The 23022-nt window shown below is 36.3% G+C and overlaps 3 protein-coding genes across 3 annotated transcripts in view; all 3 read left to right on the top strand.

The window, feature by feature from the left end:
• LOC147549116 (uncharacterized) overlaps window positions 1–23022 on the top strand; it is a 96727-nt gene that overhangs the window by 43704 nt on the left and 30001 nt on the right. The gene's annotated exons all lie outside the window — the stretch shown is intronic.
• Window positions 5956–6609, top strand: LOC147549120 (uncharacterized). Its single transcript, XM_086668232.1, has 2 exons — window positions 5956–6406; window positions 6488–6609. Exons 1-2 carry the CDS (start codon window positions 5956–5958, stop codon window positions 6607–6609), a joined length of 573 nt encoding a protein of 190 aa, XP_086524358.1.
• Window positions 10746–17574, top strand: ALDH3H1 (aldehyde dehydrogenase 3H1). The gene is made up of 11 exons (XM_086669280.1): window positions 10746–10935; window positions 11014–11272; window positions 13041–13109; window positions 13226–13322; window positions 14495–14701; window positions 15505–15620; window positions 15748–15852; window positions 15946–16118; window positions 16206–16296; window positions 16462–16611; window positions 17187–17574. Exons 1-11 carry the CDS (start codon window positions 10883–10885, stop codon window positions 17424–17426), a joined length of 1560 nt encoding a protein of 519 aa, XP_086525406.1. The 5' UTR covers window positions 10746–10882; the 3' UTR covers window positions 17427–17574.

Below are 23022 nucleotides of genomic sequence, written 5' to 3'. Positions count from 1 at the left end.
AAGTGAAAATAAAGAGAATTGAACTCAAGGAGGAAGTAGTCAAGTCAAAATCAAAATCAAAGTCGAAGTCAAAAAAAAAAGAAAAAAAAAAAAAAAAAAAAAAAAAAAGAAAGAAAAAGTGGCTATCCCTTGAAGAAAGAAAAAGAAGCTGGGAAAAGTGTTTGTTTGATTTAAGTATTTATCCCTTGAAAAAGTTCTTCAGATTTAAAGAAGCCGAGTTCTCAGGAGTTCTAGTTCATCTTTAGTGTCTATTGACTTCTAGGAAACACTATTAGAAAGTAGATCAGGTGAGAAGAGTAGGTTAGCTTCTCCATCCCGTATTAGTGGTTGTTTCCTTTATATGAGATCAGTCGTCCATCATAAATTCTAGTCCAGTTTTTATAATGTGTTGAGTTTACTTTCATACTCATTCTCACACATTGAGTGAACCAATTCTGAGTGATTTGAATTTTTGAGTGTATGACCATGAGGCAATAGTCGAGGCGAAATGTATTAAGACGGTAATCGAGGTCTTGTCTTTTCAGAACCGAAATGATATTCACAATGGCTAGTCACGTGCACTTAGAGTCTTGATTACTAGTGAATGGATTTTTAGCTTTTGGATGGTTTGATTGACTCAGATTGCGTTTCTATGAACCCTCAAAAATCTCTTGGATAAACAATTCCGGATCATGTATTTTTACACCCTTCTTGATTTTTGAAATGTTGAATTTTTTGGGTGGATTCACTGCAAACCCTCACGACACCACACTCGTCCTCTAGGGGTAACTTAGGGGTTTAATGGCTTGTTGCACATGCTAAGTGCAATCGTGATTCCCTACGAAAGTGGTTAATTAGGTTTAGTTTTATTTTTCTGTTTTGCTCGAGGACTAGCAAAATCTAAGTTTGGGGATGTTTGATGAGACATGAAAATGTCCCATCTGAGTCTCTTAATTTGGACAAGTTAGTCTATCTAGGGCAGTTACTCTCATGAATTACTCCTTTTTCTACTCAGGTACCTTTTTCAGAGTTATGTGTGCAAAACGGATAAAAGTCGGAGAAAATGCAAACTAGGGGTATTTTGGTCATTTTGTGATTCTGATTTCATGGTCAATATTAGTGTTCGGAAGGAAAGAAGAGTCCAAGACAAACCCGTAGGTGAAAATGGAAGTCAAATCGGAGTTCGGATGAGCAAAATAGAGCGAGTCAGAGTTCGGGTCAATTTCAATGGACCAAGAGTCAAGAGGGACACGTGGCGCGCATCCAGGAAATAATCGGATGGACCAGAAATGACACGGGCTACATTCTGTCATGGTCAGGAGTACACCAAGCTATTAGCAAAGCACGAAATATCTAACGGTCGCGATTTAATCAAGTAGCGTGTCAACGGATGAAGACATGAGCCGAACTCTCCCTCGTCCGACCGCGACACACGGGATTTCGGAAATTAACTCTTTTAACCGACTGTCTTCTTCTTCCTTCGTTTTCTGGTTTCTAAAACAAAACAGAGAGTGATAGTTTCGATTAGAAACTTAACAAGAAGATGGAAAAACCGACTCGAATGATTTAGTAATTGATGAAGGAGACAAAAAGGAAAGAGGGAAACATAGAAACCGACTCAATCAACCCTATATAAAGGAGAAGAAGCCGAATGGAGAATCATCCTCCAATGAAGAACAAAACCGAGGCTAGAGAGAGTTTGAGAGCTTTTCTGTTTCTGTTTCTTTTTCTTCTTCTGATTCTTCCCTTTGTGAAAAAGAGAAAGTCAGATTAAAAGAGTTAGAGAGAGAGAAAGCTACTGGTTTGTAGAGAGAGAGAGAGAGAGATTGAATTAATTATAAAAACTCCATTAAAATCATCTTTTTCTTCCTCTTTCTTTTCTGTTACTGTTAGAGAGAGAAAGCGAGAGTTACTGTTTTGTTAAGAAAGAGAAAGAGAGAGGATAGAGTTAGAAAGAGAGAGAAAACAGTGGGTTAGAGAGAGGTTGAAGAAGAACGCGTTTGGTTTGCATGGGAAAATTATTCTCCTTGTGGGAAAATTATTTTCCTTCAGGATCTGTTTGGCTGCACAAAGGAAAAAAAATGAAAAAAAGGTGTTCTCTTCTCCGGTTCTTTTTCTTTCTTTAATGTTATTGTTTTTATTCTCTCCCATCATTATTATGCTTTCTTCCATCATGAGTAACTAACTTTCCCGATCTAGGGTTAGGGTTAAACTTTAGTTTTGTGCGATTATCTGACTTAATCACTTTTAAGTACTTAATACTTTGATTTCTTCGCGTATCTTTCACGATAACCCCTTTCATTAGTTATGCTTATATTTGATGTTTCATATTTAGGCTTTAGGTCTTTAATGTTTCATTCTTACGTTTGATATCTAATAGTTAGAGTACCCGAGAGTTTATGTTCCGAAATTGAAAGTTTTAAAGTAAGTGTTCTGAAAAGTCAAAATCATCCGAGGTTGGTTATTCTTCCTTGAGTTATATAAGAAGAAGATCTGAATTGCATAAGTCAGGTTTCGTACATGCTAAAGTAGATCCCAGAACTCTAGGTTCTCTCTTCTCATAAGTTTCAGTTTATCATCTTTTTATTGTTTCTGTTTTAGTTATTTTACTTTTAAGACTATCTTTAAAAGAGGAAATTGCCATAGATACGAGTTTTAGAATAGATTATACTTAGTCCCTGAGGATTCGACCCCAGTCTTACTGGGTTTTACTACTTGACGCCCGTATACTAGCGGGTGTACCCTTTTGGGCTCATCAATGCTAGTTCAACTCATGAAGAAAAGGAACATGAAAAGAATATTCGAAAATGGGCAGAACCTGTAACGTGCCTGATGTTGGCAACCATGGAACCTACTCTCCAAGAGCAGTTCATAGACATGGATGCCTACTCCATGATTCGACAGCTTAGGGAAATTTTCAATTGAAGCAGTCAAAATTGGAAAGGTTTGAAACCTTCAGGACATTACTAGACATGCGCCTTGAGAAAGGAAAACCAATTAGGTCTCATGTTCGTCAAATGATTAGGCTCATTGGTAAGCTAACTAAGCTAGGTTTTCCTTATAGGCAAGAGGCGGCTACCGATACTATCCTTTACTCCCTCTATAGTGGGTTTAATCAATTCAAGATGAACTACAACATGAATGGATGGGACAAGACACTAGAGGAACTTCATGCGATGCTTCGGACGACCTAACATGATGTAGCTATAGTGGATCATAAGAAGGATGTTCTAATGATTCAAAAGGGTTCAAAAAGAGTGGAAAACAGAAGAAGAAAACTGTGTCTAAAAGAAAGGGCAAACGAACTGCCAAATCCGAAGACAAAACTCCACCTTCTGATACAAAGTGTTTCTACTATGACGGGAAGGGTCATTGGAAAAGAAACTGCCCTAAGTTCTTGGAGGACAAGAAACAATGGAACTATAGCTTCTACGTCAGGTATTAACGATTGATTTATCAAATACTGAAAAATTTCTCAATTTGGTATGAGATAGCTTTTCCCAATTTGGTATGAGATACCTAATGTCCCATCATTGTGAATGTACAGGAGCAGCTGGGAACTAAGTATTTGGCTAAAGGAGAAGAGATCCAAGAGGAAGCAGAAGCCAAGTCTGCTAAGGATGCTGAAAAGGATCGAAATCTTCTTTAGGCACTAGTCTAGATTAATTTCTTTTTCTATTTAGACATCATCTCTGTACTAAGTATTACGGAGAATCAATAAAAGAGTTTTATTTGAGAGGTCTTAAAAGTGCTAAATTAACAACATATACCGAAAGATTTCTAAACTTGGTTATACCTGTAAAAGAGATACACGAGGATGTGACTCATACAACGGGATCATCTCAATGACAAAGGGATGAGGAAAGTGTTTCCAACATAACCGAGAAAGCGTGAGATACGAAGAATCGAATTGACAAGAAAGAAGGTCTTGATTCAAATACAGAAGTTGATCGTCGCTTCTAAACCTATCCAATTTGGAGTGTCCAAAAGGATAAAATTGAAGAGTACGAATCAAGATCTGTCCTCCATTAAACACTATGTCTAGACACAACATCCCACACACAAGCGAAATCCGTCTAAAGTCTGAAAGTGTCATGTATGTGGATTACAAGGCATAAAATTAGCAAATCTGGCGCAATTTCTTCGAAAAGAAATTTGGGCTTTTCACAACCAATCAGAGAACAAAGTGTTTGTTGCTCATGATAGGTGTCATCCTAAAATTAATTCTAAAAGGAAGTAATTGATTTAGAAGGATAAGTAGGAGGAAAAAGTCAACTGCTTCGACCAAAAGCAACAAAAGGCTGTTATAGAACAGTACGAGGAAAGTTCCTACCTCGATAGTCGAACGGAGATTCGTCAGAGAACTCTCAAGTAGTTGAAAGTTGCTCAAAACGTGAATATCTCAGGGGAGTTTAGAGTATTCCAAATTGTTGTTTTTAAGCCCTGAAGGTCTTTAAAGTTTATCTAAGAGATCAGAAGATTGAAATCTTATTGATAAAAGATAAAGAATATAGACCTGCGCAGGGACGGAAACCAACTCTAATATTAGGTGAGAGTCAATAGATTATGGAGTCTTTTCTCATCAAGTATGAACTTAATAATTTGGTCAATGGAGCGAAACCATTGGACGGAAATTAGTTTTCAAGGAAGAAAACTAAGAAGGATGGAAACACTAGAGTTTCCCAAAACTAGACGAAGAAGATTAAGATCATGGATTCATACCAAGAGACTATGAACGAGATCCTACATCAGTCTTTGTTTAAGTCCATAACTAACACAAGGAAGTCAAAACTGGAACGATCGCGGACTTTAGTGGTTAGTAAACAAGCATGCTTCGGAAGATCCATGAAGGGATGAAGCAGAAAAAGTAGTTTGATTCCTAGAGAATGAAGAAAATCTTGAAACTCAGGATTTCAAGAAGGTTAGTGGGAGTAACTCTTTTCAGGTCTGGTGTGCAGTTTACACACCAGAATTGATAACAACATAAGGATGTTGGAATTAGTTAAGAAAGGACCACTAAAGATGAAATGCTTTGGGCATCAATGGTCTATGGATATATATCAAAAGATGATAGGACTAAGATTAGAAAAACTTGGGATTCTTAAAAGTCCAAATACGAAAGACTCCGAAAGATATATTCGACCCAAACTCATGGCGCATAGCTCGGCAAGACTCAGAGTCGGGGGACCCTGATAAGCAAGCACGCATGAGGAAGATTGTTATGCTAGAGGCATAAGATCGGTCATGTGGGACATGATTAAGCATTTGCCCAAGACATCTCGTTGATTGAGATTTGTAAACATCCGAACTCAGATAAAACAATCTGAAACCACAACTAACATCCTAAAAGGCTTGTAAAATTGCTAAGATGAATTAAAGTGAAGAAAGTTAAAGATGTTAATGCAAACTTCCAGGCACGGAAGGAAAGTAGGCAAAAAGTGTTTCTAGCCGGAAATTATTGCAGACTCTACAAACGAAAGAATGGAAGCCTTAAATCTAGTAAAGGGTTACCAAAAACTATCAATGGGAAATCAAAGGAATCGACCTTCGATTAGTTGATAATTCGCAAGGTTTAATCGGACTACACCCATAGTCAACTAAACTGTCACCTAAGACAAAGTATGAGAGTGATACATAAGTCTAAGGCATAAGGTAATTTCAGAAATAACCTTGATTAGTAAATTGAGTATGTAAAAGGGGTTTTACGGAAGGGACTCAAAATTTACAAACTCTCGTTATAAGAAATAAATTAGTTATTTCACAGTCGTCTAAATTTCGTTTAGTATTTAAACGACAGTCCACGGATAATAAAACATCCCAAAAGCTCGTTACGATTGGATGCACCTGTGATTTTAGCCCGTAAGTGAATACAATTCAGCATTATATAAAATTAAATCTCGACTACAATTATATGGAAATAATATAACCGAAGAGGACATGTTAGAGAGAATATATTCAACTTTCCACGCATCGAATATGCTCCTGCAGCAGCAATATCGGGAGCGTAGGTTTACAAAGTACTCTGAATTAATTTCATGTCTTCTCGTTGTTGCTGAACAAAATAATGAGCTGTTAATGGAAAATCATAATGTTCATCCCACTGGGACTGCACCATTCCTTGAAGTGAATGTTGTTGCATCAATGAACCGTGAACGCAGACATGGTAATGGGTGTGGTCGAGGTCGAGGTCGATATAATAATCGACAACGTGGTGGTCCTATTAGGCTTTCAAGTGAACAAAAATTAGCATCAAACCACGAGATGTGGAATAATACCAAATACAAAAATGACAAAGGAAAAGGTGTACAAACATCTAATCATCGTGAATATAATTGTCACCGATGTGGTATGAAGGGGCACTGGTCACGTGTTTGTCGTACTGCTAAACACTTGGTTAATCTTTACCAAAATTCCATTAAGGGGAAAGGTAAAGAAATAGAAGCCAATTTGACAGAATTTTAAGTACCGATGAACACAACTCCCTTGGATATTTCTGATTAATTCACAGATCATAGTGGCAAAGAATTTGAAGTATCCATAGATCCAACTCATCTGGATGTTTCACATTTTTTTGCAGATCCAAACGGGAAAGAGTTTGATGTTTTACTTAACAATGGAAATGTTAACTAGAATCGATGCTAATATTCTAGTTTTAATATGCTTTTAGGAAGATATTTTTTTTTCTTAGGCTATGTTTTTGCTTTTGTCATTTGCTTTCTAGACAATTGTGTTTTTATTATGTTCTTTTTATCATAAAATATTAAAACATATTCTATATTTTTCTTTTAGTTTCTGATTAGCATGGAGTTTACTAAAAATTTCAAAACAAATTGTCGGGATGAATGTCTTATCGACTGTGGAACGACAAATACTATTCTACGGAACAAGAAATTTTTTTTCCAACTAAAATTAGTTAAGGCTAATGTCATCACAATTTCAGGACCCACAAACTTGATGGAAGGCTCTGGCAAAGCTGTTGTTATACTACCAAATGGTACAAAAATTGACATCCCAAATATTTTATATTCTACTTAATCTGCACGAAATCTATTAAGCTTTATAGATGTTCGTCATAATGGATATCCTATTGAGACAACTTGTGACAAAGAGAAATAATACCTTTGTATTACTTCAATAGTCTCAAACAAAAAGCTGATAGAAAAGCTTCCAGCTTTTGTTTCGAGTTTATACTATACAAGTATAAGAACTATAGAGTCTAATTATTTGATGAGCCAGAAGTTCAATTCAATGACTCTTGCAATTTGGCATGATAGACTTAGTCATCCAGGTTCTATAATGATGCGTTGGATAATAGAAAATTCACATGGACATCCGTTAAAAAACCAGAAGATTTTTCAATCGAACAATTATCCTTGTGCATCTTGTTCGCAAGGAAAGTTAATTGTTCGACCATCTCAATAAAAAATAAGCATCGAGTCACCTGGTTTTTTACAACGGATTGAGGGAGACATATGTGGACCTATCCATCCACCTTGTGGGCCATTTCGATATTTTATGGTCTTAATAGATGCTTCAACACGATGGTCACATGTCTGTCTATTATCAACTCGCACTATTGCGTTTGCTAGACTTCTTTCTTAATAATAAGGTTAAGGGCACAATTCCCTAACTACAAAATAAAGACAATTCGTCTCGATAATGCATGAGAGTTTACATCAAAGGCATTTGATGATTATTGCATGTCAATTAGAATTATTGTTGAGCATCTAGTAGCTCATACCCATACTCAAAATGGATTAGCTGAATCTTTTATTAAACGCTTACAACTTATAGCTTGCCCGTTGTTATTAATGGCTAAATTATCTAGTTCGGCATGGGGACATGCTATATTACATGATGTAGCTCTAATTCGTATTAGACCATCTGCTTATCATCAATACTCTCTAATGCAACTTGTATTTGGACAACAACCAAATATATCACATCTTAAAATGTTTGGTTGTGTTGTATATGTGCCAATTTCACCCCTACAACGAACAAAGATGGGTCCTCAAAGGCGTCTTGGTATTTACACTGGTTTTGATTCACCTCCAATAATAAGGTATCTAGAGCCACTTACGGGTGATGTATTTACTGCACGACATGCCGACTGTCATTTTGAAGAAGAGAAATTTCCACCGTTAGGGGGAGATAAGCCACAAAATGAGGCAAAACGTGAAATTTCTTGGAATACATCCTCTTTGTCTCATCTAGATCCTCGCACTAGCCAGTGTGAACTTGAAGTTCAAAGCATCATTCACTTACAAAAGATTGCAAACCAATTACCAGACGCTTTCACAGATTCAGTGAAAGTAACAAAGTCACATATACCAACTGCTAATACGCCAGCACAGATTGATATTCCTAAAGATCAACTTAAAGATACAAATGTATCTAAAGAGAAGAACTTTTGGCTCTTTCCAATAGTACCCATTACTATCAATTTAATGACAACTTTATTCAAAAGTAAATTAAAATTTTTGTTGTAAATTAGAAAAGTTAGTGAGGATACAATTGGAAATCTCATGTTATTTTTGAAAGTCAAACTTTAATTAATGATGTTCCCTTAATAAGTTGAGTTTTCAAAATAGGTTATTCATTTTGGGACTGAGGGAATATACAGAAAAAGTCTTAAAACGCTTTTACATGGACGAAGCTCATCCTTTAAGTAATCCTATGATTGTTCGCTCACTTGATGCAAAGAAAGACCCATTCCGTCATCGGGAGGATGATGAAGATCTTCTTGGTGTTGAGGTACCGTATTTAAGTGCAATTGGTGCTATTTTGTATTTAGCAACTTGTACCCGACCAGATATAACATTTGCTGTAAATTTATTAGCAAGGTACAACTCTGCACCTACCAAAAGACATTGGAATGGTATCAAGCATATACTACGGTATCTGCGGGGAACTATCGATATGGACTTGTTTTACTCAAAAGGAATAAAATCACAATTATGTGGCTATGCAGATGCCGGATACCTCTCTATCCTCATAATGCACGGTCACAGATAGGGTATCTATTACTAGTGGTAATCTTCCATATCTTGGATATCGGTAAAACAAACTATAACAGCTACTTCTTCCAATCATTCTGAAATAATTGTTATTCACGAGACAAGCCGTGAGTGTATATGGTTAAGGTCTATTATCCAGCATATTCGGGAAACATTTGGACTTTCCTCAATCAAGGATACTCCAACAGTATTGTATGAAGATAATGCAGCTTGTATTGCACAACTTAAAGGGGGATATATCAAAGGTGAGTCGGTGATAGAACGAAGCACATATCTCCTAAATTTTTCTACACTCATAAGTTGCAAAGAAACGGTGACATAGAACTTAAGCAAATACGTTCAAGTGATAATCTTGCAGATTTATTTACTAAAGCTTTACCAACTTCAACATTCAAGAAATTAGTATATAACATATATAACATCGGAATGCGTCGGCTAAGTGATCTTGCACAATCTCAACAGTCCGAACGTCTATGAGGGGGAGTGAACTAAGAAAGAAAGTGACAAAGTGAAAATGTATCGTACATTGTAACTCTTCGAACTGTATTCTTATTCCGTAGCTACGGTTTTATCCCATAGGGTTTTACTTGGCAAGGTTTTAATGAGGCAGTTTATGTACGTCTAACATAATCGAAGATATTAAAGAACATTGTACTCTTTTTCCTTCACCATGGTTTTTCCCATAGGGTTATCTTGGTAAGGTTTTAATGAGACAATTTCTTATGTTGTGGAATCCAAGGGGGAGTGTTGTAATATTTTGTCTTCCACTACTATTTTGTCTTCTACACTAATGTGGTCATGTGTAACCTATAACTTAAAGGCACAGTCATGTGTATGCATGTAACTCCTTGTGTAAATGACCATGAGGCCATGAATGTCCTTACTTTGTAGAGCCTATAAAAAGGATTTTTTAACCCAATGTAATTGACACAACAAATAGTAGAATATTATACTACAATCTTAAGGTACAAATTCGGTGTTCTTAATCTTTAGTTTTCTCTTATTTCTAATCTCTCTACTTAGAGGGTGTTTGATTTTTTAGCACTTACTAAGTGATAATCACTTAGTAAGTGGTAGCACTTGTAAGTATTACGGCGTTTGTTTTCCATCACTTTTAAGTGCTTGATTTTTATTTTTATATTAATTCTAAATGTCATAAACGTGAGAAATTGTCTGTTTTGACCTTAAAGTATTTACATACTAGAATTTCATACTAATTCATTATGCTCGCGAGTTTGGATACAAAAGAATTACGATTTATGAATGCTATAAAAATATTAACCTCAAGTAATTACAAATTATGAAGGAGAAAGAACTTACGTTGCATCATGGAGTTTGGGTGGTTCCGTGATTAACGAAGGAAGAGATGTGAAATTCTTTTAATAGAAAAGCTTAGGTGAAGGATGAGTGAAGAAGGAAAAGGGTCATTGTTAAAGTCATAAAAAGGTTTTTTACTTATCAGTTGTTTAAGATTTTTTTTTTTTAGTTATAATTACATTGGTAATTATTATATTCGGTAGGGATAGAAATGTCTTTTTTTAGTTGGAGCTTACTTTTTTGCACTTACTTTGACCCCACTTACAAGTAATATTCACCTATTAAGTGAAAAAACAAACGACCTAAAATTGCCGGCCCACACTTATTAAGTGAAAATTACTTAATAAGTACAAAAATCAAACACCCTCTTACCTTTCACAACATAATGAAAATAAAAATAAAAGAGATTTTTTTTTTTGTTGAACTAAAAACAAAAGAGGTTGATTGCCCAATAAATATGTTCTATTTTTCCTGATTTCGTGCGTTTAGAAGATATCTTGTTAGCCCCGTCAGTGACGGAATAGGATTTTCTTTCTCGCAGGCTTCGGTTTCACCAACCGTATAATACTATGACTTCTCTATTCCTCCATACGCATCTCTCTTTCTCCCCCGCCATCTCTTCGTAATCCCCGAACCTCTCTCTCTCTCTCTAAAACTTCCCTTTCTCTCTCCAAGTTAACTTGATATTTTTTCTCAATAGTTTCAGAGTCTCTGCTTCTGTATCGTCGACATTAATGGCGGGGAAAGACGAGAAGAAGAACATATTCGATTCTAAAACTGCATCATCGCTAGTGAAGGATCTGAGAACAAACTTCGCTACTGGAAAGACAAAAAGCTATGAGTGGAGAGTCGAACAGTTGAAAAGCATGATCAAGATGGTCGATGAAAACGAAAAAGAGATCCTTGAAGCTCTTCGTAGTGACCTTAACAAACCTCAACTTGAGGCTTTCGTCTCTGAGGTCAACTCTCATCCTTCTTCCCTCGTTTTCTTCAATTTCTTATTTGATTTTATTCCCTATTCGCTCGAACTCGTTTCAATTTTCTCTCAATTTATTATCAAATTCTCACTGAACTTCGTCGAATATATATATGTAATTATAGATTTATTCATTAATGATAGTATTCAAATTGATTGGTATGTCTAAACTAATTTGATTGATACAGTACATATATCAATCAAATTGCATATGTACTGTATCAAGTAAGAATTCGTATGGAAATTTATTGTACAATAGACAGATAGATAGTGTGCGTGGTGTACTCCAATTTTCTAATCGAGCAGTTAATTGAATTGGTTGTATAGCCAGTAAAATAGCTCGTTGATAATAAAGATATATCGGGAGTTTGAATTCGTGATGTAATCGTTTATCTAAATATATGCTTAGAGGATGAAGAGTTTGCACAAATTCGTAAAAATTGGGTTGAATTGTTGGGTAATTTAATTTTCTGAAGAGACGCATATCTGATTGTTTAAAAGATGTTTGCCCAGTTGGTTGTGCATCTACTCCAAAAACCCCGGAGGTCACAAGTTTGATACTCGGTTGGAGTGGAAATCCATCATCTATTGACTTGTGTTAAGAAGTATAAATAAAATAGAAGTAGGAATGAATGAGCTTTTAGGCCCCATTGGATTGCCTTAAGGGTCTTCATATGGTCTTTTGGGTCCAACATATCTTTGATGATGGTAGTTATAGACTTAATCAATTCATGATGATGTATCTTCATATTATAGAATCATGATGTATCCATGCCATGCGATGAATTGGATTGCCTTAAGGGTCTTCATATGGTCTTTTGGGTCCAACATATCTTTGATGATGGTAGTTATAGACTTAATCAGTTCATGATGATGTATCTTCATATTATAGAATCATGATGTATCCATGCCATGCGATGAATCTAATGACTCTTGAAGTCCGTGTAAGAAAAAAAGTTCAAAAGGTTGAACTCTGGTGTGTATAAACGAATGGGCTGGCCCAAGCTAACCTACTAGTCCTTCCTCCCCTGTGTACAAGTTCAACAGATGACTATTGATGGTTGAAGCGCCCAACTTCGCTTGTCTCTTTGTTTGGCTAAGAGATTTCGATTCGACACCGCCGCATGACTAAATTAAAATGTTATTGACTTGTTGTTGTGATTGTCTTGAGCGTCTTGCATATAGAAGGGAACAGTCATGTTTGTTGTTCCTTGAAATCGAAAACGGATTAAAGAATTTATATAAATAAGTTGGATAGCTTCAAAAATTAGCATCGTCGCTATGTAAGGTGTTCCTAGATGTTGTTATTGTTGTCCACTGGATTAACTTTACAGATAAAGCTATAGAACTTTTATCGTTTGCTTTTCTTAATCGTTTGGTTCAAAAAATTTGACCACATATTTGTTATGCAGATAGGGGTTACTGTGTAGATAATAAAAACAACCATTGCTCCCACAGGGACTTGATACTGTCTATGTTGTTAGTCATTCGCGCTTTCTTTCTTCCTTGTTTTTTCTTCTCTTTTGTGGTGTTTTCTTATCACTCAGTTGATATATTACACTTTCCTCTAAAAAAAGGTCGTTAATAAATCCAGAATCAATAAGCTAAACTGTCTTAGTGATGCTGAAATATGTCAAGATATATATCTCCATTGGCCAATGCTGTACTATTTTTCATTGAGATTAATCTACTCAACAGAAGTCACAGTTTATCTACGTAGCTTATATTTTAGAGTTTGATTTGTCATGTAGCTTTCTTTGACAAAGGGCTCATGCGCATTGGCACTTAAGGAACTAAAGCACTGGATGAAGCCAGAAAAGGTAAATCAGAATCTTTTTTAGAAATCATTTGTTTACCTTCGCATTTTAAGTCCTCTTTTTGTCTTGGTAAGCAAACTTCATGCAACTCAGAGCTTTGACATTAATCATTATTGCAGGCCAAGACTTCAATTACAACTTTTCCATCATCAGCAGAAATTGTTTCGGAACCACTTGGCGTAATACTCGTCATTTCAGCTTGGAACTATCCATTCTGTACGTATCCTACCTGCTATCCTTATCTAACTATTTATCACTTTTGATCATCACCAGTGTACTACATAGTTTGAGATACGCTTTCCATTTTCTGATGTTGTATGTAAATTTACTTTCTGTTGACAACTTTCTCGCTAATGCAGCCTATTTTCATCCTTTTTTCTGATGTTCTCATGGCTTCATTTTATTCCAGTGCTTTTTCTTTTCCCCCTGAATAATAGAACATACGTCATTTATGTGCTTATGCGTGTGACTTAATAACTGAAGTATTTCCTTGACTTGTTTTTCTTCTCTGGATTGCTAAGTAAGCACAGTCATGTATATATGTAGAGATCAAAATTTAATATCTTGCTTCTGGTTATCCGATGTGCTAAAATAGGCAAGTCTCGACCATCCATTGATAGTATAAGTCGTCATGTTAATCTAATCAGTCAACTAACACTCTCTAGCACATTGATGTCAGGAATCAGGATCCTTCTATATACAAATGGTCTCTTAGGAATTAGGATTGAAATCCTATTTCACATAATTCTACTTGCATTCCAATTTAAAGGCGTATAATTACTTATTGGACTGTGTGTTGTACTCTACTATTCAAGTCAAACTGCAACAACAGTACTGGGCATGTTTTATTCGTCCTGTTTTAAACCCAACATGGGATATCTACATATGAAGCAAAACCTAGCTTTAAATCATATTATGTGTACTCTGTCTCAGTTTTGTCTCCTAACTTAGGCTATTTCTCCCTTTTAAAACTAAGGCCATTTCTCCCTCTTAAAATTAAGGCTGTTTCTCCCCAAGTCTCTTTTATTTCACTCTTATCTCAATGTTTTATGGCGGTGTTTCTACACTAAAAAAATTGTCAATATGCATTGATGATTATGAATTAATGTTCAACTATGCAAAGTATCTAATAAGATATTATGTTTTATATTTTCGTATGTATACACATTTTCGACTACCCTAGACAGATATTAGGTATGTATGAAGATAAAAATCTCACAACTTGAAATTTGAATCGTTGATAGATATTTTTCTAACTAAGAAACAATTCACTATCGACTTCATGATTGGACAAAACTGCTTTGTATTCTTTAATTTTATTGCTCAACTCAGTAAAGCGAAAAAATTCACACGAGTAATGATTTGTCCATTGCATTTGTGTTCTTCAGTGTTATCGCTTGATCCAGTCATTGGGGCAATAGCTGCTGGTAATGCCGTGGTTTTAAAGCCATCAGAAATCGCACCTGCGACATCTTCACTGCTTTCAAGATTCTTAGAGAAATACCTAGACAGCTCCGCCATAAGAGTTGTTGAGGGGGCTGTTCCTGAAACATCTGCCTTGCTGGAGCAGAAGTGGGATAAGATCCTATATACAGGTTTTGGCTAATTGATTCTCTATGAGCAACTACGGTTTCATGTCAACTAGCTTTTGCTTCTTTACATTTCTCTTTGTTATTCTTTCGTCATTGGTCATTCCATCCAACTCTTCTTTCTTTAGAGGTTAGACTTAGAGACACTTCAACATTTGCTTTGGATTCCTCATAGTATGTCAAATGGCGGTACTACCAATCAACAAAGTTACACTGAAATCTAAGAATTGCAACCACAAAGTGTTCAATGAGATTCACAATGGACCTCCTCGCCTAATCAGCTACTCCTTATCTGCAACACTCCTGAGTTCTGAAGGGTTCATAGTTCAGAATTGCTTAGTTGTACATTTGAAACTTGGGTCATATATGAAATAAGAATTGCTTTCAACACATATTTTCCTAATTAAATTGGGATTAGATTTAGGATTAGTTCCAATATTTTTTTAGAAATCCCGTAGTTTCTGCGAGGAGGGATTCATATCATGCAATAATCTCCATAATTCTTCCGGTCTTTGTCTGCGGAGCGAGTCTCAAGGCAATAATAGAGCACTAACATCTCTTGGGCGTATCCATTGCACCAAAATTGCCCTCCAAAGAAGCACCAAAACTTAACGGTTGTTCCACAACCTTAATGATTTTGGTATTGACTATTCAAAATTGTTTGACATTTAATTTTGGTGATGGTGACTCGACATGTAGTCCGACTTCTCTTGCAAGCAGGTTCCAAATTTATGATCTTAGCTCATGCATGACTCGACAGCGGAGGCATTTGCTGTAATAACCTGATCTCATCTCCTGATTACTTGCAGGAAATGGAAGAGTGGGACGTATTGTGATGTCTGCTGCTGCAAAACATCTGACTCCTGTAATTTTGGAGCTTGGAGGGAAATCCCCTGTTATTGTTGATTCAAACATCAATTTGAAAGTAAAGTTTTATCCGTTGTTTTCATTACCTGTGTTGATGTAAAAAAAATATCTCTGTTGGTAGAGAATATTCCGTTGATTAAACGTCACAAGTTATGCTGACAAAGATTAATTTTTGTGATCTAAAGGTTGCAACGAGGAGAATCGTATCAGGAAAGTGGGGTTGCAACAATGGGCAAGCATGCATTGCTCCTGATTACATCATAACCACGAAAACATATGCTCCAAAGTTGGTAAGATTGCAATACTTATTACTTCTGAATTTCTTTTCTTGTGTTATATTACTTTCTTGTGCTAACATGTTATTTATCCCATCCTCTTATCAGATAGATGCTTTCAAATGCACATTAGAGGAATTTTTTGGGAAAGATCCACTAGAATCAAAAGATCTATCTCGCATTGTGAATTCCAACCACTATCAACGATTGCTGAAGCTTTTGCATGAAGATAAAGTTTCCGATAAAATCGTCCTTGGCGGCCAAGTTGACGAGACCCAACTGTGAGTTTGTTTGTCAGTTCACTCTTACTTACTTTAAAGTTGAGGAAAAGTACTTCATGTAATACTGCTTATTGGGATTTATGGCAGAAAAATTGCTCCCACCATCTTGCTGGATGTTCCTGAAGATTCTCAAATTATGAATGAGGAGATATTTGGACCTTTACTTCCCATTATCACTGTAAGAGCAAAGAATGTTCCATAAAAGTTTTGTTATCAGGGTTTATCTTCATTTGTTCATATTTTGTTCTTAGATTAATCATTTACCTTGTGAGTTATCGCAAATAATGACTCCCGTGAATGCGAAAAATGAAGTGAATTTCTCATTCTTATGGTTTGCTAATAGGTTGACAAGGTGGAAGATGGTTTTGATATAATAAAGTCAAAATCAAAGCCTCTTGCAGCATATCTTTTTACTAGTGACAAGCGGCTCGAGAGGGAGTTTGTCAGCTCAATATCTGCAGGAGGAATGCTCATCAATGACACTGTCCTCCATGTAAATTCTGCACCTTACACTTGCATAAAATACATATGTTGCATGGCTACATTCTTTGTTGTGTTTGTTTTTCATGTTCCACGTGAGTAGAATCTACCTGTTTACAATGGCATGGCTGAGATTTTGGGGGGCCCGACGCAAAATCTTCACCGAGCCCCCTATATATGATAATGCGGAAGTTAAAAAATCATACATCCTAAACTAATTTGAATTACAAAACGAGTACAAAATAAATCTTCATCAACTCTTACTCGAAATAATTTTACTTTAAAACTAGTACAAAATATAACTTGAACATATTATATATATGCAAACTAATTTAATATGAAAATATCCAAAATGTGTTTAATGTAATTAATGAATTTAAAAAATACATTTTAATTATATAATTTCAGGAAAATTCCAGGATATACAAATAGAAATTGTCATACTAAAAAGAATATTTGGTTATGATTGCACTTTAGATATATATGTCTCCATCTGCTTCTGTAAAATTCCATCATAATAAAATTAGACATTGTCATACTTCATGAACTAATATAGTGTCTGGAAATGTTCTGAATTTTTTGATGCAGCTAACAAATCTTATGTTACCGTTTGGAGGAGTTGGAGAGAGTGGAACTGGTTCATACCACGGAAAATTCTCATTTGATGCATTTAGCCATAAGAAGGCAGTTCTTTACCGTAGTTTTATGGGCGATGCACCGGCTAGATACCCACCGTATACACCTCGAAAACAAAGGCTGTTAAGGGCGTTGCTTGGTGGTGATTTCTTTGGTGTCATTCTGGCCTTAATCGGATGGTCTAAGGCTTGATTTGTTATTCAGGATCAGGCTGGGTATTTAATGTGATTACTTTCCAACGCAGCTTGCTGTTTGATTTAAGCAAATAATATATTTTTTTTATTTATTATATGTACTCTAATTTGAATTAAGTTAAAGATATAAAGTACTTTCAAGTGCAGCTTGCTCTTTCAACAAAGAAAAAAATGGTGCAGCTTGCTGGGTATTTTTATTTATCATACATCGTCAACATTTACTTTTAGATATAAATTATACTTAATTTGAATTACACCTAAATTGATAGGCTAACTAGAACAAATTAAAAAACTTGCAAGTGCATGAACTGTTGATTATGACACGTATTACGAGGTCGATCTTACTCCGATTTGATTGGAATTAATTCTAAATCTTAAAGTAACTAACAAAGAAGGAAAAGAACAACTGATTTAGAGAAAATATTGGAAAATTGATAAGAATCAAAATTATCAACTTTGCCAACAACTCTTGGTTGGAGTCAATAATTGGTAACTGAAGTGGTTACAAGGTGTTGGCGTAAACTCCAGAAAGCCCTGGAGGTCCCAGGTTCGAATCCCAGAAAAGGTGGAATCTTTGATTTATTAGAATTGAGATTATTAGGGTATAAATAATTAGTTGGGCTTTAGGTCATTGTTTAGTTGGGCTATAAGCCCGGTTATGTTAGAGTTTGAGTGGGCAGTTATCGAGCTTATCACATCTTTGATGTATCAATGCCAAATGTAATAACATATATTGATCATAGTCAACTTCCAAAAAAAAAACAACAACTCTTGGTTGGAGTGGTAAGAGGTATAATCTTCCACGTAGAGGTCAAGGCTTCGAGACACATGCTGAACAATTCAAAATTTTTTTTATCAATTTTATATTAATCCCCTGTAAATCATCTTTTATGTGAAATGCACCCTCATCCAAACCTGTATGAACACTAATTATATATCAACCATCAGATAGTAGCTAGCTTTGACATATTCTTGGGATTTTCCCGAAAGTGCATTTAACTAAATGAGGTTCATCCAAATTAACAACAAACAACTGCAATTTAGCCACAATTAATCGAGTGCTAAAGTACTCATCAAACGTCCAAAACTTACATTTTGCTAGTTCTCGAACAAAACAGAAAAATACTGTATTAAGGAATTAAAAAAAAAAAAATCTAACTCACTTTCGTAGGTAATCGCAATTGGACTTAGTACTTGCATTAAATCGTTAAACCCTTAGTTCCGAGACTAAGCATAATAGTGAGAGAGTGCTTCAAAATCTCAATATCTTCGATAAATATAGCCTATTATTATGTCGACACTATTAGCACAATGGATGGTCTTATTCTATACTAGAAAAATCATATAGACACCAACATTATTTATTTTGACATTAATATGATCCATTCTTATCATTTCCCTCGTCAATTTGATCGGAAAATCTATCTTAAAGGTTCTTATGGTCTTCCTTACTCTTAAGTAGGGGTGGGAACGGGCGGGCTCGGGCAACTATGACCCGGACTCGGGCGGATCGGGCTGGGATAAGCAGAGCCCGTGATAGGGAGTCGGGCGGATCGGGCCGGACCAAACTCTCACTATAGGAGCCCGTAGCCCGGCTGCCCGAGCGGGTTTCAACGGGCTCGGGTTTTTGAGACTTAAAAAATATTTTAAAAAAAAACAATTCAATAAAAAATAACATTTTGTTGGTACTAGTAAAGTTCTTGATTTTGAACTCTTTCTATTATAAGAAACAAATTCCATTTTGGGTATTGATTTTCCATTAAAATTTGATCTAAGAAAACCTAATCCATTTGGAGTGATGAGTGTGAGATTTTCAGGTCCATTAAGAAGTATTGTTTAAGAATCCATGAAATGAAAAAAATAAACAAAACCCACAATAAGAAACTAGTAATAATCTTGGCAATACTCTCTCCCTCTCTCTATTACCATTATGAAACCCTACCATTATGAACCCCCTAGATTATCATAGGGTGAAACCCTAAACTAAAAATTTAGGAAAACTTAAACTATGAAAAGATTTAAAAAGATCTTAAACCCTAAATCTTCATACTAACAAATCCGATTTATTAAACCCTAGAGCAAACCCTAAATCTCCATAATAACAAATCTTCAAAAAGAAATTAAACCCTAGATTACCACCTACCTGATTACATATCTGATAAATTAAACCCTAAATCTTCATAATAGTAAACCATAAAAATAAAATGATTACAGAGAAGTAAAAGAGAGAGAGGAGTAGAGATAGAGAGATAGGCGAAGAGATAGATAGATAGAGGCGCAGAGAGAGAGAAAATCTACATACAACCTTCAAAATAAAATACAAAAAAACAAGTAACAACATTAAATCATAAATAAAATCAATGATTAACTTCTCTAATATGAGTTCGAACTTCGAAGGATGTTACTGTTGGATGGAGAGAGACGAGAGACAGTAGTATAATGGAGGTGATGAAAGATCAGAGAGCGATGAGAATACATAGTTATCTACTGGTAATAACTTGGTAGAGAGAGGGGCTGGGAGAGAGAGGTGGAGAGAGAGGCGGTGGGTGATTAGGGTAAACTGGAATAGGTTTAGGTTTTTTGTTTAAGAAGGCTATTTATAGGATATGAGGTAGGGCTCATTATATAAACGGGTAGCGAGCGGGTTACTTCGGGCGGGTTACATCGGACTCGGGTAACGGACGGACATAACGGGTCGGGACTCGGATTTGAGGTTATGTCCGAGTCCCGGCCCAATAAGCCCGATTCATCGGGCCGGGTTAGCCCGGCTCGGGTTGGCTACGGGCAGCGGTCTCTAACGGTCTGGGCCGGACCCCGGGGTCTCGGACCGTTTTCCCAACCCTACTCTTAAGGGAAGCTAAAACCCTGGCATACCTTTTCCACCCTAGGAACAAACATTACTGATCCTTGGGTCATTATCGGAGACCTAAACAATATTCTTTGCCCTAATAATTGGATGAAAGAAATTAACTCTAACAATGAAATTCAAAGAAAATTGAAAAATCTTAGTTATAAGCTCTCGGATTGGAACAAAGAGATTCCTGGTAACATCGATACGAATATAAAGACCCTCACCAATAATTTAAAAGATCCTTTTCAGTTAGATAAATATCCTCATCTGCTTAAGGATCTTGAAGAATTATATTGTAGACGAGAGAATCTGGAAAGAAAAATCGAGAGATAACCATTTCCAGGTGAGGGGCAAAAACACTAATTTGTTCCACTCTTTGGTCATTATCCGGACACCACAGTAATAAGATTGTCTCCATTCTGAGATAAGCAAAATAAATGGACATCCAATATGAATGACATTCATAAAATATTTTCAGATCATTTTCCCCTATCTCCTCTACTTCTAACCCCAATATTTATGAGGATATCTCATAACCATTCCTTGGAATGAAGAAATTGAGAACACTATTATATTCTTTAAGAACGATTTAGCCCGGGACCCTGATGGTTTATCCCCCTTTTTTTATCAAGAGAATTGAGACAATTGAACTGAACATCTTTCATATGATACAATATTTTTTCAAGACCTCCACTCTCTCACCTCACTGCCTGGCCAACCGAGCCCTCGACTAGCTATTACTGGCCAACCATAAGACCCGACGGTTCAAACTTCTCTAAACGGTGAGGTAGTTGTCAAAGATTCGCCCAATCCTCCCGCTTGCCACCTGAATGCCTAAACTCCATTTTATCACCCTGGTCTTTCATGAAGTGGGGGCAGGGGCGTGGGTGAGGGGGTGCGAGCGGTGCGACGGCACCGGGCCCCCCTCTCCCTCGCGGCCCCTTTTCTGAAAAATTTATTAAGTGATAAATTCATAGTAATTGGAAATCCACTCTAAATCATATAAACAAGATAGCTCAGCCGGTGAGTTGCTAGGCTCATACTATTGAGGTCGCGGGTTCGAAACCGTTGAGGAATTTCCATTCTTTTCTTTTTTTTACGTTTTTTATAGCATGGACCTGATATTATTTTCTTTATAGGCACTTTAAGGCCCAATGTTATTTTTTCTTATAGGCAACCTGATTTAGGCTAAATGGTTGGTAGTCCAATGTTATTTTTTTGTTGGTCGCTACGAGAGATTTCTAAGTAAGGGGCCCCGATTAAAATTTCGCACCGGGCCCCTAAATTCTCAGCCACGCCATTGAGTGGGGGATCGATATCGTACGCAAACGACCAAAAGCTCCAGGGCAACTGGTATACATGCTAGCCGTTACTGACTATTTTACTAAGTGATCGAGGCCGAATCCTACCATAAGTTCCAGATCGAGAGGTAAAAAACTTTGTCTTGACAAATATTATTTGCAGGTTCAGAGTTCTGAAAGAGATTGCCACAGACAACGAGCCTCAATTTATCAGTTTTATTTTACAAGACCTTTGTCAAAATTGAGGAAACAAACTCAGTTTTCTACTCAGAGGTACCCCCAATCGAATGGCCACGCAAAACCTTTAAAAAAACTATCATAAAAACCTTGAAAAAAAGGCTAAAGGAGCATGGGCGGTCGAGCTGTCTAGAGTCCTCTGGTCATCCCGAATCAACACTCGAACACTAACTGGCGAAACATCTTTCTCCCTTACATATGGCTTAGAAGTTGTTCTACGAGCCGAAGCAAGAGTTATGTCAGCTAGATATGAAATGATTAGTGAAGAATGGAACTGAGAGCAACTCAAACATAACTTAGACACTATCGACAAGTTACGAGACATGGCAGTGATTAGAAATGCAGATACCAACAGAAGGCAGCTGTCACTACAACAAAAATATCAGGGCTCGAACCTTCAGAGTGGGTGACTACTTCCTTTGGAAGGTATTTCAAAAAAATAAAGAAACTGGGGCTAGAAAATTAGCCCCAACTTGGGACGAACCTTACTTGATAAACTAGCGTAGTAGGGAAAGGTGATTACAAAGTACAAGTCAGAGATTGACTCAACATCAATAACAACTGGAATGAAACACATCTAAAGTCGTACTCCCTCCGTCCCATTTTGTTTGTAGTTTTGGGGAATTCAACTTATTAAGGAATGGTATTTATTGTTGACAAGTATAAAGACTTTCCCTAAACTACCCTCATTTAATATAGAACATTTTATTAAATACAATATTGGTAGAAGTGTACAACCAATTAGAACTTTTAAATGGTATTTAAACTAAAGGGTAGTCTTGTAAGTTTCACATTTTAATAATTAAATGAATGGATATAAAAGGAAAGTGACCAAACATTTTGGGACATCCATAAAAGGAATAACAACCAAACAAAATGGGACGGAGGGAGTACCATTTATAAACTCTAACCCTTTTACACAAATTTTTGTAGGTTAGAGCACCTGACCCAGATAACCGGATGTTACGCCAGATGTGTATCTCTAACCTTCTACACTCTGCCTTAAAAGTCTGCACTGCCTCAATACTAATTAACTTTCGTACTGGGAGGTCGATGGGCGTGCCATCAGCCTCCCTTTCCCCCTCAATTACGGAGCGACAACAAACCAATCAGGGCACACGCATGGATGAAAAACAACACATCCATTATCCACCAACTTTAGTTAACTAAAACAATAACTGTCTAGAAAGTTAATTCAACTTCTA

This window comes from Eschscholzia californica, unplaced genomic scaffold (assembly GCF_041429995.1).
Source record: "Eschscholzia californica isolate CP2 unplaced genomic scaffold, dmEscCali1.0.p SCAF_3, whole genome shotgun sequence".
NCBI classification, from domain to species: Eukaryota; Viridiplantae; Streptophyta; class Magnoliopsida; order Ranunculales; family Papaveraceae; genus Eschscholzia; species Eschscholzia californica.
The sequence above is the reverse complement of the archived record's forward strand: the minus strand, read 5'-3'. Positions and strand labels throughout refer to the sequence as shown.

What these genes read in the sequence shown, in the direction of transcription:
- LOC147549120 (XM_086668232.1), top strand. Translation starts at nt 5,956, where the DNA reads ATGCTCCTGCAGCAGCAATATCGGGAGCGTAGGTTTACAAAGTACTCT. An exon ending in AAATTCCATTAAGGGGAAAG is followed by an intron (nt 6,407 to 6,487) that starts GTAAAGAAATAG and finishes ATTAATTCACAG; the next exon opens with ATCATAGTGGCAAAGAATTT.
- ALDH3H1 (XM_086669280.1), top strand. Translation starts at nt 10,883, where the DNA reads ATGACTTCTCTATTCCTCCATACGCATCTCTCTTTCTCCCCCGCCATC. An exon ending in TTGAGGCTTTCGTCTCTGAG is followed by an intron (nt 11,273 to 13,040) that starts GTCAACTCTCAT and finishes TTTGTCATGTAG; the next exon opens with CTTTCTTTGACAAAGGGCTC. An exon ending in AAACATATGCTCCAAAGTTG is followed by an intron (nt 15,853 to 15,945) that starts GTAAGATTGCAA and finishes TCCTCTTATCAG; the next exon opens with ATAGATGCTTTCAAATGCAC.